Below are 15418 nucleotides of genomic sequence, written 5' to 3'. Positions count from 1 at the left end.
TGCTCAAAGCCCCATCCAATCTGGCTTTAAGCACTTCCAGGAAAGGAACACCCACAGCTTCTCTGGGCAACCTGGGTCTCACCACTCTCAGAGTAAATAATTTCTTCCTTATATCTAATCTAAATCTACCCTCTTCTACCTTAAAGCCATTACACCTTGTCCTATCACTACCCTCCCTGATAAAAAGTCCCTCTCCAGCTTTCTTGCAGGCCCCCTTTAGGTACTGGAAAGTTACTATAAGATCTCCCTGGAGCCTTTGCTTCTGCAGGCTAAAGTGTAAAGTTTATATGTTTATAGACATATGTTTTAGACATTGGAACAGGCTGCCCAGGAAAGTGGTGGAGTCACCATCCCTGGAAGTCTTTAAAAGACGTTTAGATGTAGAGCTTAGGGATATGGTTTAGTGGGGACTGTTAGCGTTAGGTCAGAGGTTGGACTCGATGATCTTGAGGTCTCTTCCAACCTAGAAATTCTGTGATTCTGTGATCTGTTATTATAGACAAATATATGTCTATAAGTTGATAGATAAATCTGAACATCCTTCTTATTAAAGCCAAGAGTTCAACATTCTTTCGGTCAAAACCAGTTATATCACACTTTTTAGTGTGATTGAGCACTCTGCTGAGAAGTGTGTGTGGATCTTTTTGGACCTTTTCTAAGAATGGCTACATTATGGTTTATATCAAAAAACAAATAAAATCTACCTCTAGAGGTAATGCAAATATATCTGAATTCATCTTCTGAGTCTCACTGAAGTTAATTAGAGCTACTTCTGCTTGAGGTATTTTCAAGAATACTCAGAAACAGATGGAGAAATCTGTAAAATAAATTGCCTGAAATATTATCTAGAACAGGACATTCATGCTTCCTCATTACTTGGGGACTTCTGCGGCTTTTGGGAAGTAGCTCCAGGAGCACTGTTCCAATTTTGCTGAAGTTCCACTGTCAGCTACTCAACTCTCTGAGGAATTAAGGTCTTTTTTAGGTGTCTATGTCATCAGAATAGAATCAGTCCATAACCCACTGAAGTAATTTAATCCTACAGACCTCTGTGAGCTTTGCCCCTGGCCCTCTGGTGTTATCCCCACACATATACATGTATGTTGTCTCACATATATGCTTCACTTCTGGGAAAAGCTGCAAAATTTTCTCTCTTGATCAGTATATGCAGTGTATGTGTATATATATTTATACACACACATATATATGGAAGTGCAGTAGAGAGAGAACAGCAAAGTATAAATTTAATAAAATTAAAATTCTTTAAATTGATATATACCTAATAGATTCAAGTTTTTATTTTACTCTATCACTTTGTGATTTTCTTTCAGATAACATAAACGCTATGGTTACCTTGAGAAAGAACTTTCATACATTTGGTAGGTTTGCACTGATTTAAAAGAGGCAAAGAAAATGTAAAAATATATCAGACTAAAAAAAGGATTGAAAAAATGTATTTTTTCAAGAAAACAGTTAGGGTTTTAGCTGAAGCTATATATTGGGCAAAATATTCAAGCTTACATATTATTCACAATTATTGTTGAAACTTGAGTCTTCCCCTTTTTCTCTCAAGTATGTAGTTAATAATTCACAACTTCCTAATCATCAGAATCTCTGGTTTTTGTTGAAGTGTAGTATAGAATTAAATACAGTTGTTTTTTTTTTGTTAATCTCATGCAAATACTGTCCTCAATCAGAATTGATACATCTGAAAATTGATCAATCAGAATTGATAAATCTGAAAATTGAAAATTGATACATCTGAAAGTGTATAATTAAATGTAGTTTGAATCAGCACTATCAACTCTTAAATTGAAAATATCTAGGAATACTCAATTATTCTAAATACTGACAATCCTGCTATATGTTCACAAACTGTTGCTAGATGAAATACTTGATGAAGGACTTCGTGTTACCATTGCTTGTTGGAAGCTAGGCACATACACAGAGGGAATAGCTCAAAGTTCATTCTGCTCTTACAATGTTTTCCTAAGCATTCACTGTTCACTGTTGGAGACAGGAAAGTGGGCAAGAAAGATCTTTAATCTGACCATAGTGTTCTCATATAGCATACCAAAGGACTGTATTTACTTTGATGTAATAACCACATGTAGCCTCTGTGGGTTACACTCAATCCCATCCTCAGGTTTTGTGTATATTCAAATACTGTGCAAATATAAAGACCATGAATGATTATACAGAAGTACAGCTAGATACCATGCTTGTTTAAAAAGTCACAGTGTTAACATTTTTTGTTCCTGGGGCTATAAATTTGCTTCCTTTACTTATGATTCCTTTAAAAAGTTAGAGAGCGTTTTCATATTAAAATATCTTTACCTTTTTTTCTCTCTAAAATATCTTTACGGAATTTCAAACAAATTATATATTTTTCAACCATTATGAACTTTACTCTTCAAAGTTATAATAATTTTGCTTAGGTAAGATATTGAAATAAGATTTTTTTTTTCTCTGAATTTGAACGTTGTTAATATGGTCATTAGACGTCACTGTATTAAAATAAATAATTTCTTAATTTTTTTTTAATGTACTGCAGATGAGCAGACACATGCTGGGAAACCCCAGAAAGGACTGGTAGATCCTTACCCAACATTTCAAAGAAGGAAAACAACTCGTTTTCTTAAAATTGGAGCTCCTTTCTATCAGGACAATCAACTTCAGGTTAAAGTTTATTGGAAGAGAACAGGTTTGTCCAATTTTTGTTTCACTGTTTTTCTAAGGAAGAAGTCTCATAAAGTGTCTCGGAGTTGCAGAACATTGCTATAATATACAATCATTCAAAGTCAAATCCAACACCCATCCTCCATAGGTTATGCAGCATCACACTGATTGGAGAAAGGCCATTCAGTTACTCCATATCACAGTAAGAGTATGTCACACTGGGTGGTGTGGATTATGAGAGGTATCATTTGCTTCTTAAAAACTGCTTACCTGTTTAAATGTCTACTTCTCTCACATTCTGTCAAGTCATATATTTATTCCTCCATTAAATCTGCAAGCTTCAGCTCAGACCAACTACATACACTTTTTAAGGTGTTTTTTTTGTTTGTTTGTTTGTTTGTTTTTTGTTTTGTTTTGTTTTTAGTTTTCCCCATTAAAATTTCATTTTAGTGTAACTTTATGGAAAGGCAAGATAATTTTAAGCTTAAATAAAAATTGAGGCATTTTTAATAATTAATGGTAAGTTTACATAATAATATTATTTTGGTTATCAAAAGTGAGTTTATATATTCTGAGCTTTGGATTGGTCACCTTAAAATTTAACCTTCTGTAAGTGAGTTGTCAACTAGTTGTTGAGCTGCTTCTGTAGTCAGAAAAACATGACTTCTGAGGTAACTCATCCCACACAACTGCTAAATCATGCTCTAGAATTGCCTATGTTCCTTTCTCAGTACAAAGGGTGCCTTAGATGACCAGTTCAGACCAGACAACTTGTTTGTAGAAGGCCTGGAAATGCCTCACTTCTCTACTTCTCTCTGGGAACTTAGGTTCAATTCTGAGCCGTTTGAATTAAAAAAAAAAAAAAAAGACAAGATTCAAAGATGGGGATATTATGTCTCCCACAGTCCCACAGATGGGAGGGTCAACTCACAGTTGAAAAATATTCATCCTTGTGAAGTAACTCTTCCAGTTGTGGCTCTTCTCCCTCTAGCCTGTTTCCAGAAGGAAGGTGGTACATCATATGACCAAAGTGCCACCACCTCTAGTAAAACTCACCTTACATGTATAGTAGTTTTCATGACCAGTTAAGAAATATTTTATCGTTTTAAAATAAATGGTTTTGAAACCGGCAGAATCTCCACTACTGGTGATCATCAAAGACAGATACAGCACTCATCTTTTAGAAATGACATGGATTTGCTTGCTGTCACTTTTACTTGCATTCAAGAGATGGGCTAGTCATAGCTGCTGACCGTATAGATTTTTGTATGAATCTGTGTACCTTCAATTATATCAGGGGGACATCGAGACATCCATTTTTGTCATGTGGTGGAAGTAAGCTGTCACGTGCTTTTGAGTGTTTAGGTTTATGCCTCAGCCAATAGAAGATATCTTCATTTTTCTTATGTAATGAGCTGTGATAGCAAAGGTATGTGAGAGGGACAGAATATGGAAGTTTGTTGCTTTTTTTTTTTTTTTAACAAAAATATGTTTATTCTGAGTGACACCATATGCAGTAACTCATCAGGAGCCTTTGTCTCATGTGGAACTGAAATATAGCCAGTTACCTCCTCCTGAGAAGCTAGCAGCTTCTATGAGCTCTTATAGGAGTTTAGAGATTAGGTAGTGCATGGATGAGGTACCTATTGCAAATTTACTAATGACAATGTACTGCAGGAGCAAGATTTTTTTCACTGTGCTTGTGAACACAGCAGGAGGAACATATTAGCTGTGTCTTGTCATTATGAAAGACAGCAGTTACTGGAGCCAACTGAGTTTGGAACTGTACCACATTTTTTTCTCTTTTATGAACTGTACTGTTTCAAGTCATCTTTAAGGATTTGTAGGAGGTATAAGAATGCAGCAACTATAATAGGGAATACAGATAATTTACCTCAGCCTACTCTACAGCCTCATGTCTAGGTTATTTTCATTGCAGACAGACAATAAAAGTTCAAATCCTTCCTGACAAGAAACTGACCTCTGTCTTCTACATGACTGATGAAAGCAGGAGTCCCTACTGATTGCTTTACTGTTCTCATTATTTTGTAGTTTGCTACAAAAGAGATTGGGCACTAGAACAGGATCCCCAGGATAGTGGCCATGGCACAAAGCCTGACAGAGTTCAAGAAGCATTTGGACAATGCTCTTAGAAACATGCTTTAATTTTTAGGTGCTCCTGTGTGGAGCGAGGAGTTGGACTTGATGATCGTTTTGTGTCCCTTTTTTTTTTTTCTTCCAAAAATGCAGCCATTGTGTAGTCCTAAATTAGGATGTATGACTTTTAAATAAACAGCAATTAATAAAATATCATGAAACTATATGAAATATGTAGATTGATAATGTTGAGCTCTAACATAAGAAATAATTCAAGAAATACAAGACTGAAGCTTGAATATTTTTGACATTTGTAAGTTCAGTAAGATTTCAACTGTTTATAGCCATCTGCTTCGTCTAATTTGTTTTTCAAGGTTTTTAGTACTTTATGCAATAGACTTCGTGGTACTAACCAGAGATGGTTGCAGTGGTGAAGGTATAAATATGTTGTTTAGATTTTGGAGTTCTTTAAGATCAAGATATTTAAATCAGTTTGATAGATTGGTATAAAGTGTCTTTTAACTGTAACAAAAACTTAACAATTACTAAAACAGAAGGGTTTCACTTTGTAAGAGCAATGTCAACTAATTTTCTATAGTAATAACTGCTCATTGTTGTTAGACTTAAGAATATGTATTTTTATGAAATTCTGTCCAAAATCAAGATGGCTCTACAGAAGAGTTTTGTACTGCTTGTTAACATCAGAGTGCATCACAAATTACAGAAAAAAATCAGAAGGAAAGACCTATGTGGGTACACTGCTGTCTCATACCACTTAGAAAATACAATACTAAGGTTGTTTTGTATTATTTCTTTATTTTCATTGTTCCATTTGCTAAGTTCGAAATTGTTTTGAATTTAAAGCATTTTGCTCTGTCTAAAAAAGGACAGAATATAATCATGGAATAATTTGGGTTGGAAGGGACCTCTGGAGGTCATCTGGTCCAACCATCTGCTCAAAGTAGAACGAACTTTGAAGTTAAATCAAGTTGTTCAGCCCTATTTGTGAGGCCCTATAACAGATGTTGTTATGGTTTTCTGAATGACAGGGAATTTGTCCTTTATGAATACCAGGCTGCAGAAGCCACCTAACAGTTTATTGCAGTGCTCCTTCAGATCTCCAGAAGGCATGGTCGTGTCTCTTGACATTCAAAGGTAGTTCTGCCATTACTACAAAGAAGTTGTATTCCTCGGTGTCATTTGCAGATGTGCCTCTAGTAAGCCAGTGAGAGAACACAATGATGACATCAAGGCTGAAACTCTTGTTTTTATGTCCCTCTGAATAGAATTAATCTGACTGATATCATGAAATAGAGGGGATGTTGCAAACTATTACCAAAGTAGCTTTATTATGCAGTAAAATAATTGCTTATCAGTACTCAGAACTGAATACAGTGGTTGAGTTAAAGTCTAAGTGGAAGATCCTATTTCCATATTTATATATCATAATGTGCCACAGTTTGTTAGCTGGAAAGACCTATCTAGGCCAGTTCTTCAAGTGTCATTTCTTAAGTCCCATTAGCTTCAGTAAGCATGAGGCATGAATGGAATGTAGGTTCTATACTTTACATTAAAAACAAGTAAGCAAGCAAACAAACAAACAAAAAACACAACTTGGAAATAATCAGCTTGAATGCTTCAGTATGATAGCAATAATATCTTTTCATCAGGAGGTATGCTAGTAAGAGTAACTGCACACTTCAAGCAGTACAAGGTGCTTAGCAAATGCACATAATTTTGCCAGACAGTCATCACAAAAGTGTATTGTAATTATATGAATACAATGGCTTCTTTCTGAAAGAAGAAAGTGTCTTTCACTTGTTGCCTCTGATTTAGGCCTGGGATTAGAGAAACATGGTACATTCCTTAAGCAGCATGAATTCTGCTTTTGTAAATGAAAAGAGGAACTTGCTTGTGGCCAGATTTTTTGGCCATCTTGACTGTGTGAAATTAGAAATTATGTGCTATTTATGTCAAGTAGTGGAACCAACTTAAACAGCTCATGTTTAACTCCTTGGTGCTGGATTCACAAAGTACCATCTGTTACCAAGAATCGATGCACTCTGAAACACCTACTTAAAAGAATTAGCTACTTAATTATTAAGATCCTCAGTATCTTCTGCATTAATCAAGTCTGCAAGTGCAAAAATAATTTCATATTTACTCTGTTCCACAGTGGTTTGGCAACTTAGAGAGCTGAGGATTTGGACCTCAGCTGAGAAGTCTTTAAGTTGTTGCAAAGTTGCGTATATTTATGATGTAAAAATAAGATATATCTTATAAACTGGAGGAGAAAAAACAAACAAACAAACAAAAAAAAACACTTTATTCTTTATGAGGTTACTTCTGCAATTCTCATCACTTGCTGCAGTAACTCCCATACGTGAAAATATTAGAATGTAATTTAGTATGATTCTTTTCAACATATTACAATAATATTTTCTAACCCAGCACACTGTCTTTCCTACCATTTTCTCAGTGCTTGTTATTTGAGTATAAGGTAACTGTCTTTGTTCAAGTAAAGCTTTAGGTTCCTTCACTTGTCTTTTAATGAAGTCTATGTGCATTTATGTCCCCCTGTTTAAATAAAACTTTTAAAGTACTTCTAGATATTTAAAATCAATATATATGCCCCTTGTTTTGCTAAAAAAGACAAATATTTAAAATGCATTAAGACTTGGCTTCAGGCTTCTTTCTTTGTTCTGGTAAATGCTAAAGCAGAAAAAAAAAAAGAACACTTAAAACAGGGAGAGGCAAAGAATCCTCCATTGTCTGATAAATCAACCAAACGAGAATAATGAATTAAATTACAGGGAAGAATAAAATGCAAGGCAAGGCAAAGCAAATAGAAAGCTGCCACAAATGCTTTTAAAACCAGATCTTAGGAAAACAAAATTAACTTTCACTTAGTTCAGGGAGATAAATGAAGTGACTGTATGTGCTCACTGCTTGCAATAAGGTATTTCATATGGCAGGTTTTAAAATAATTGAAAGCTTTCCCAACATTATCCTGTGGTCCTTTCTCACGCAACTAATACCATTGAAATTAATGAAACTCTTCAACGACAGTTGGAGTTTCTAGTTGTTATTTTAAATAATTCAATAGTAGTTTCTTGACACTAAGGAATTACTTAGTTTGGTACTAACCGTTGCTTTGCAAGATCAGTGTTTGAACAGCTGGCCATCTCCTAATCATAGATATTTAAGCAGTAAAATATTTGTACTTGAAGGTATCACTGTAGTGCAGATGGTTCTTTCAAAAAGAAGATCTTACTGTTAATTATAGTGACGTACACAGCAATGTATTTATCTTGTGTTTCCATGCAAATATATTGGCTCAGCAGAGGTTGATTGTGGGAGTATACATAATGTTCAATGGTACTTAGGGATTTAATTGGTAAAGTTGGCCCCAAGCACAGCAATCTTTGACTAGATCAACTGTTCAGAAATTCACCAGGAGACATTGCATAATTTTACTTTCCCACATGTGCTAAAGCTGATTCAGATACCTGTATCGTATGGGCTTCCCCAGCATTCTTTCTGGTGAGGCTGGACCATATGAGGTTCAACAAGTCCAAATGCCAGATCCTGCAATTGGGGCACAACAACAACAAGCAACACTACAGGCTGGGAGATGAGTGGTTAGAAAGGAGTATTGGTTGATAGTCGACTGAATATGAGCCAGCAGTGTGCTCAGGTGGCCAAGAAGGCCAACAGCATCCTGGCTTGCATAAGAGGTAGTGTGGCCAGCAGATCTAGGGAAGTGATTGTCCCCCTGTACTCAGTTCTGGTGAGGCCACACCTTGAGTACTGTGTTCAGTTTTGGGCTCCTCACTACAAGAAGGACATGGAGGTGCTCGAACGAGTCCAGTGAAGGACAACAAAGCTGGTGAGGGGTCTGGAGAACAAGTCTTACAAGGAGCGGCTGAAGGAGCTGGGGTTGTTGCCTGGAGAAGAGGAGGCTCAGGGGCGACCTTACAGCACTCTACAGGTACCTTAAAGGAGGCTGTAGTGAGGTGGGGGCTGGCCTGTTCTCCCACGTGCCTGGTGACAGGACGAGGGGGAATGGGCTGAAGTTGTGCCAGGGGAGGTTTACATTGGGTATTAGGAAGAACTTCTTTATGAAAGGGTTGTTAGGCATTGGAATGGGCTGCCCAGGGAAGTGGTTGAGTCACCATCCCTGGAGGTCTTTAAAAGACGTTTAGATTAGAGCTTAGTGATATGGTTTAGCGGAGGACTTGTTAGTGTTAGGTCAGAATTTACGATCTTGGAGGTCTCTTCTAACCTAGATGATTCTGTGATTCTGTAATGCTATCAGCTATAACTGTAGTGGGGAGTTGTTCCAGAGTTAAAAGAATAGCCTGTCAGAAGTATTCTTCTGTGTTTCGTACTCCTTCTTAACTTTGCCTCACATAGGCCTAATCTAATTCCAGGAATAAACTTTTTGTTATCTCACTGCTGATTTTTAAAATCTCTTTCTTTTTGCCTCCTAGAAGAGAGTGAAAGCAGGAGCACTTACATTTACATTATACTTTATGAACTGACTACAGGGCTTGAACTATATGGTTTGCATTTGGTTTATGTCTAAATGTGAAGAGCCAACAGTACTTAAAATGTTGCTGGTAGGAGTCACAAAAAATCAACAAATAATAGAATTAGTGAAGCAGATAAATGTGCAACTTCTCAAATAGTATGCAACTTTAAGATCACATTTACAATAGCAGCAGTCTCAGGGGCATCTCCACTGGAAATGAGACAATGTTGGGGAGGCTTTTTAATATCACAGTTTACTGCCTTTCTTCATGTTTCCACAGACACAAGAGAAAACCTCAAATGACTGCCTTTTACTTGCTTCCAAACCTCCATACCTTACAGGGTAGGTGGTTAAAGGTCTTGATTTGAGAGATTTAAAGGCAAGTTTCTCCAATGATTAGTCACAGGAATGTAATTGGAAATTTTTCAAAGCCTGCCAGGAAATCAAATAAGAGAAGCCAAATCAGAACTACCTACTGTAGTACCAGAGCAAAAGCAGCACAGAAGGCTGATTTTGCTTAGCAGATCACCACTGATGTCTGCTGAAGACAGACTGTGGCTGTACTGGACTACTTACACCAAAAATATTCGCTAAACTAGTTCTAACACGTTGTCTGGTTAATTCACACATTGTGTCATTTTAAAATTTACATAGTGTGTGCTGTTCACAAGCCCTCACTCCAGAACGCTTATAAGTAATTGTGAAAATATATTCATTTTGATTTAGGAGGTTGAAAGAAGTCCACTTTTTACTCTTAACCTTAATAACTGAAAAATATATTTTCAAAAGCAGTATCCCCAAACTGTATTACTAGGTCATTTCCAGTAAAAGCTTTGCCTTACATCCTTACACAATCATACGTGAAGCAATCCTACCATTCCTACTGTGAATTAAAAGATCCTGAGGTACTGCAGGTTATCAGGATACCTTTCATCAACTGTGGTGTAATAACCATCTGTAAGTGCTCTCAGCATACCTGAGTTCCTGGTGTGGCATGCCATGATGCACACCATGAATGGCCAGTTTAAGAACTTGTTGGAGCATTTTGCATGCATTGTACATGTACGTGTACTGTCAATTTTTTTCTGTCCATGCGGTATGAAAGAGAAGGGAGTAGCAGGTGCATCTCTGCATCTTCTCCCACTGAGTAGTTAAGTTGGCTGTATACCTGGACTCTGGAAATGGGAAGAATTCCCAGATTCCCTACTCTCACTATAGCCTCCCCACTTACATTAAGGTCAAAATTTGACAATGTTACACAGAAGGCTAACCTTAGTGACAGAATGCTCATAACGAGCCTTGGACTTGTTTATATATATATATTTTTTTCATTAAATTCTATTTTTGTATGCTTAAATATATTTGAAGGTTTGTATGGTGCTTCTATTCAGGATACAAGCAGCTGTTACAAGACTTGGAGTTTACACAAGGCAAATTTCCCTGTAATAGAAAACCAGAAAGAAATACTGTTGAAGTAACTTTATATAGGATGTCGTGTGTGGGAAAGGGAGTGGCAGTAGAGATAATCTGGTTTAGAGGTGATTCCAGACTTAAATCCTTTAATACAAATATCCTTAAACCTTGAACCTTTAAATCGTAAACCTAGATATGGAAACAAACACTGTGGCTCAGACCCACCCTTAAATTATATATTAATTTTAATATAATTTTTGGAAAGGATTATTGTTGTGTTATGCAAAGAGTGTGTTCTGTAGAAAGAATGTTTGTTTTAAATTGAATAATGTGAGAAACGGAATATTTGCAATTTAAACAATGCTGCTCATGTTCCATGTAAAAGTTGGAAACAATATCATTTGCCTTGTTAAGAACTGTTTATTGAATGTAGTTTAAATATCAGCTGAGGGGGTTGGTGTTTATTTTAATCATACTGCTTGAATAGGTGATCATTAAAAAGTTATTGTTCTCAGGTGTCATGAACACCATGCATTTCATAACCAAACATTTGGCATTTTTGATTTTTTTTCTACCACTGGGTGAATCAATACACAGGCAGCTAAAGTGCCAGAGTAGTTTTCGTTTTAGTCTTCTAAGAAAACTTGGCTAAAATTCCAGAGACAGAGCACATCAACATCATAGTTTTTTACAGGGGAAAACACATTAGGTTGGTCTCTTCCAACCTAGATGATTCTGTGATACATTGTGTTGACCTACCTATCCTAAGACTGGCAGCTCACTTAAGTAGCATAGGTAAAATATAAAATATAAAAATAAAATATAAAATATAAAAAATAAACTTACTATTCCAACATTTTTTCTTGTCCTGTCATTAGCCTCAAATTTCAAATGTTGATGAGAAACTCCATGACTCATAGAGGAATAGAATAGCTTGTAAACCAATATTGAAGAAATAACTGTTATGATCAAATATTGCTGAGATCATATTTTGCTTCTCTGCTGTACACTGAAGTACTCTCTCTCAAACCATTTCTCAGTCATACTGTTATTACAGCATGACACTGTCGAGAGTAATAATTACCAAGTGGATCACTTTATACTAATCATGTCTTCAAAAGTGAAGCATCTAGTAGTAAATAACAGTGCTTCATTTATTCAGTTGATTTTTTTCCAAATTTATGCCTTTCCTACATATTTTTTCAGGACCTTTCCAGCAATTGGTTTTTATCAGAAAATCTGTTTATGAAAGCTGGTGAATTTTATAATTTTGTATTTCCATGGAGAATGGTGGCCTGATAAACAGATGAATGGAGGGCTGAGAGAGCAGAAGACAATTCATAATATTCTATCTCAAATATTGGCATAATAGTTCTTGGTGTGGAAATATGGGAAAATTATGCTGCCATTCATGCTTGTGTGAGAATGGTGGCTTAGAAGCAGTGTTGTACTGTATTATATCCACACCTGCAAAGGTGCATCAGGGGTTGCATACTGAGAAACTATAGGGCAGGAACAACCTATTCCTATTTCTTCAAGAAGTCTTTGACCTGTACACAGCTTCAGGCATTTCAGAGATGATAAAATATTTTTCTTTATATAATACATAAATTTCACCATTTACTATTTCGCTATTTACCATTTACCATAGCAGAGCTACACTATTTAATACAAAATAAATATTTTTGTCCTGGGTGGTATATTATTTGACAAAGTATTTATGCAAAGCTTCTGCTATAACTTTGCCCTAGAAATAATCAAGCTGGTCGATATTGAGACATGCTTCATGCGCCCTGAGCTGACTCTGCCCAGGGCTATAATATTAAATATAAAATCTTTACCCAGTCTGATTAAACTTGCTATAGTCAATTTTTAGAGCAGTAATGCTGCAAGGCATGCAATCCAGAAAGGAAACTACTTAATGTTGCTATATCTCCTTCTTTCTATTAATCTAAAACAATTAAAGACATGTTCAAGACCATATTTTGACCATAGTTTGTATGGTCATTAATGTCTTGATCTTGTTGGATACTAAACTTTCTGGCCTTATCCATTAGCTACTCTTAACTATTGAAGTCAACACAACTGTTACTATGCTTAAGTGCTTTGTTGAATCAGGGCCAGAGTGCTCAGAAGCTGGTAAGATCAACCCTGCAGTAAGAGAAAAGAAACAAAAAACATGTGGCCAGTCACAAGTAACCATTGCAGTTTTGGTGTACGAAGCATCAGCTTTAGCAATATATAATAGATCCATGGGCTTAGCTACATGCAAAACGAATTCCTTCAGTAATTTTCTTACTGAATAGCTTCACAGAAACCACAGTCTGTTTATGGCATTCTGTTTGAAGGAAGGTTAGGTTGGAATGAAGGTAGCAGGTTTTCATATGGCAAATTGTCTTCCAAACTTTGATAACAGCCATTTTGCACATGCAGTTAATAGGTTAATTATAATTGGGGGTGGGAGTGGGGAATTGGGTCAGTTTCCTGAAGTAATGACAAGAAATACACAACAAAACACCATTTATTTACAGGAATACTTTTGAATGTATGCTATTTTTATTGAATTAATATTTTTGTGCTGCCAGGTAAAGCTTTTAAATCTATGTTTAAATCCTCCCTCCCTCCCTTCCTCCCTTCCTCCCTTCCTCCCTTCCTCCCTTCCTTCCAGCATATTTAATTCTAATGGGGAAACCTATTAGATACTGCTTATTAGTTATTTCAAATCCTGTTGCTTTCCAGCAATAGATGTTGTGGTTTGGCCCAACAGACAGCTAAGCATTTCACAACCATTCATTCACTAACTCCATGCCACAGTGGCATGGGGGAGAGAATTGGAAGAAAAGGGCAAAAAACTCACAGGTTGAGATAAAGACAGTTTAATAAGGCAGAAAAAGAAGGGAAAATAATAATAATAATAATGATAAAAGAATATACAAAGTGAGGCACAATGAAATTGATCATCATCCGCTGACCAAAGCCCAACCCGTCCTTGACCAGTGGCACCCACCTCAGACAACCCCCCCAGTTTTATTGTTCCACATGATGCCATGTGGTGTGGGACATCCCTTTGGCCAGCCTAGATCAGCTGTCCTGGCTGTGTCCCCCTAGCTCCTTGTGCACCCCCACCCTTCTTTCTGGCAGGGCAGAAAGCCCTGAAAGGGCAGGGCAGAAAGCAGACTGAAAAGTCCTTGGCTCTGTGTAAACGCTGCTCTGCAACATCTAAAAGATTGGTGTGTTATCAGCATTGTTCTCATTCCAAGTCCAAAACACAGTGCCATACTAGTTACGAAGTAAAGAATTATCCCAGCTGAAACCAAGACAATGTTAGTGTGTTTACCAATGCCAAACACTTTTCTTCCGATTAAGCCTTCATTTGAGCTGCTGTTGTTGAACAAGTCTGCTTTGAAATGTTGTTTTCCATCAAATCCCATTTGATTTTTCTTTCTAGTAAGTTTCTGTGATTTGGTTGCCCACACAGTAATACTGTCACAGCTGGCATTAATTAGCATTTTTATACCAAATTGCAGGCACACGTCATTCAACAGCCATCCATCAAACAGAATAATATAAAACTATAGGGCTGAAACGCTTCTACAGCAGAGACTGTTACCATTATCACCACTTGACAGGCATGGAGCAGAGGTAGGGAGGTAAGAAGTGCTTTGCCTAAAGACTTCCAGCCAACCAGCAACCCAGCTAACCCCAGTACCCAAAACAATCTGATGCAATTTACTTGCTGTAGATTAAAGGAATACAAAGAAATACATGCCTCTTAAATGTTTGTACCTAGTCTCCTGGAGTGGTAGTAGGTTGCTGTGATATTGATGTTGCTGGGCTGCATGAACAAACTTCAGTGCTGCTTCTGCCTATGCTTATGCTGATTCTCTATCTACAAAGCAGACTTCAGCTCCTCTTGATTGTCAAGTTGGCAACCTTCTGTCAAGTTGGCACCCTTCAGGAGCAGTAAATACAACGTGGAAAAAAAGTATTTGAGGCAAAGAAAGGAGCTGTCTGTAGTAACATGGCAGAAAAAAGAAACCACATTAGATGAAATTATTCACACCGCTGGCATTACTGGAAATGTATAGCAAGATAAATATGTGGAAAGTGTTGGCAAAGAAGAGCAATAGACATTACTTATTTTATTTGGTTTATTTTTCAGAAATGTATTTTCCAGAAAATGTAGAATCATTTAAACCAGAAAATCCAGCTGTGAAAAATTGCAGGATTACCTGGCATTGTGATGGGTGATTTTTCTAAGTGAATCTCAAAGCTTCAGGTGATGTCTGGAGATTATGAGATCTAGCAGACATAAAATGTAGGCCAAGGGCATTCCTATTAACTGTCATGCAGAATATGTTGCAGTACTTTTAGCAAATTTTCGATACACAGTGTTTAAATTGTGCATAGAAACCAGTACTTTTCAAAGTGTCAAACTGAGGTACTTGTTATTAATTGACTTGTAATTCATTGACATTAATAACATTTTGAGATGCTTTAACATTTTTTTTTAAAGATACATAATAAATGTGCACTTTCCTCAAACATATATTAATTAATAAAAATATATTAATTTTTATTAGAATGGAACAGAAGAGTTTAGTTTACAGAGGGGGAGAAAGAAGGTAAATTTGGCAAAGAACATCTTCATAAATACAGTGAAAGCTTTGTGTATTCATTTGAAAATAAAGGCTG

At 36.5% G+C, this 15418-nt stretch overlaps 1 protein-coding gene across 5 annotated transcripts in view; it reads left to right on the top strand.

Annotated features, from left to right (window-relative positions):
• Nucleotides 1–15418, top strand: part of ANOS1 (anosmin 1) — a 140083-nt gene that overhangs the window by 105725 nt on the left and 18940 nt on the right. For 3 of the 5 annotated variants that reach the window (XM_068682457.1, XM_068682471.1, XM_068682462.1), the window contains exons 9-10: nucleotides 1332–1379; nucleotides 2555–2704. In XM_068682457.1, coding sequence (XP_068538558.1) covers nucleotides 1332–1379; nucleotides 2555–2704 — 198 coding nt within the window. The remainder of the gene's footprint in view (nucleotides 1–1331; nucleotides 1380–2554; nucleotides 2705–15418) is intronic. The other 2 variants (XM_068682479.1, XM_068682484.1) reach the window with 1 other exon arrangement.

Source organism: Anas acuta, chromosome 1 (assembly GCF_963932015.1).
Source record: "Anas acuta chromosome 1, bAnaAcu1.1, whole genome shotgun sequence".
In the NCBI taxonomy this organism is placed as follows: domain Eukaryota; kingdom Metazoa; phylum Chordata; class Aves; order Anseriformes; family Anatidae; genus Anas; species Anas acuta.
This window is presented reverse-complemented; position numbering and strand designations above follow the sequence as displayed.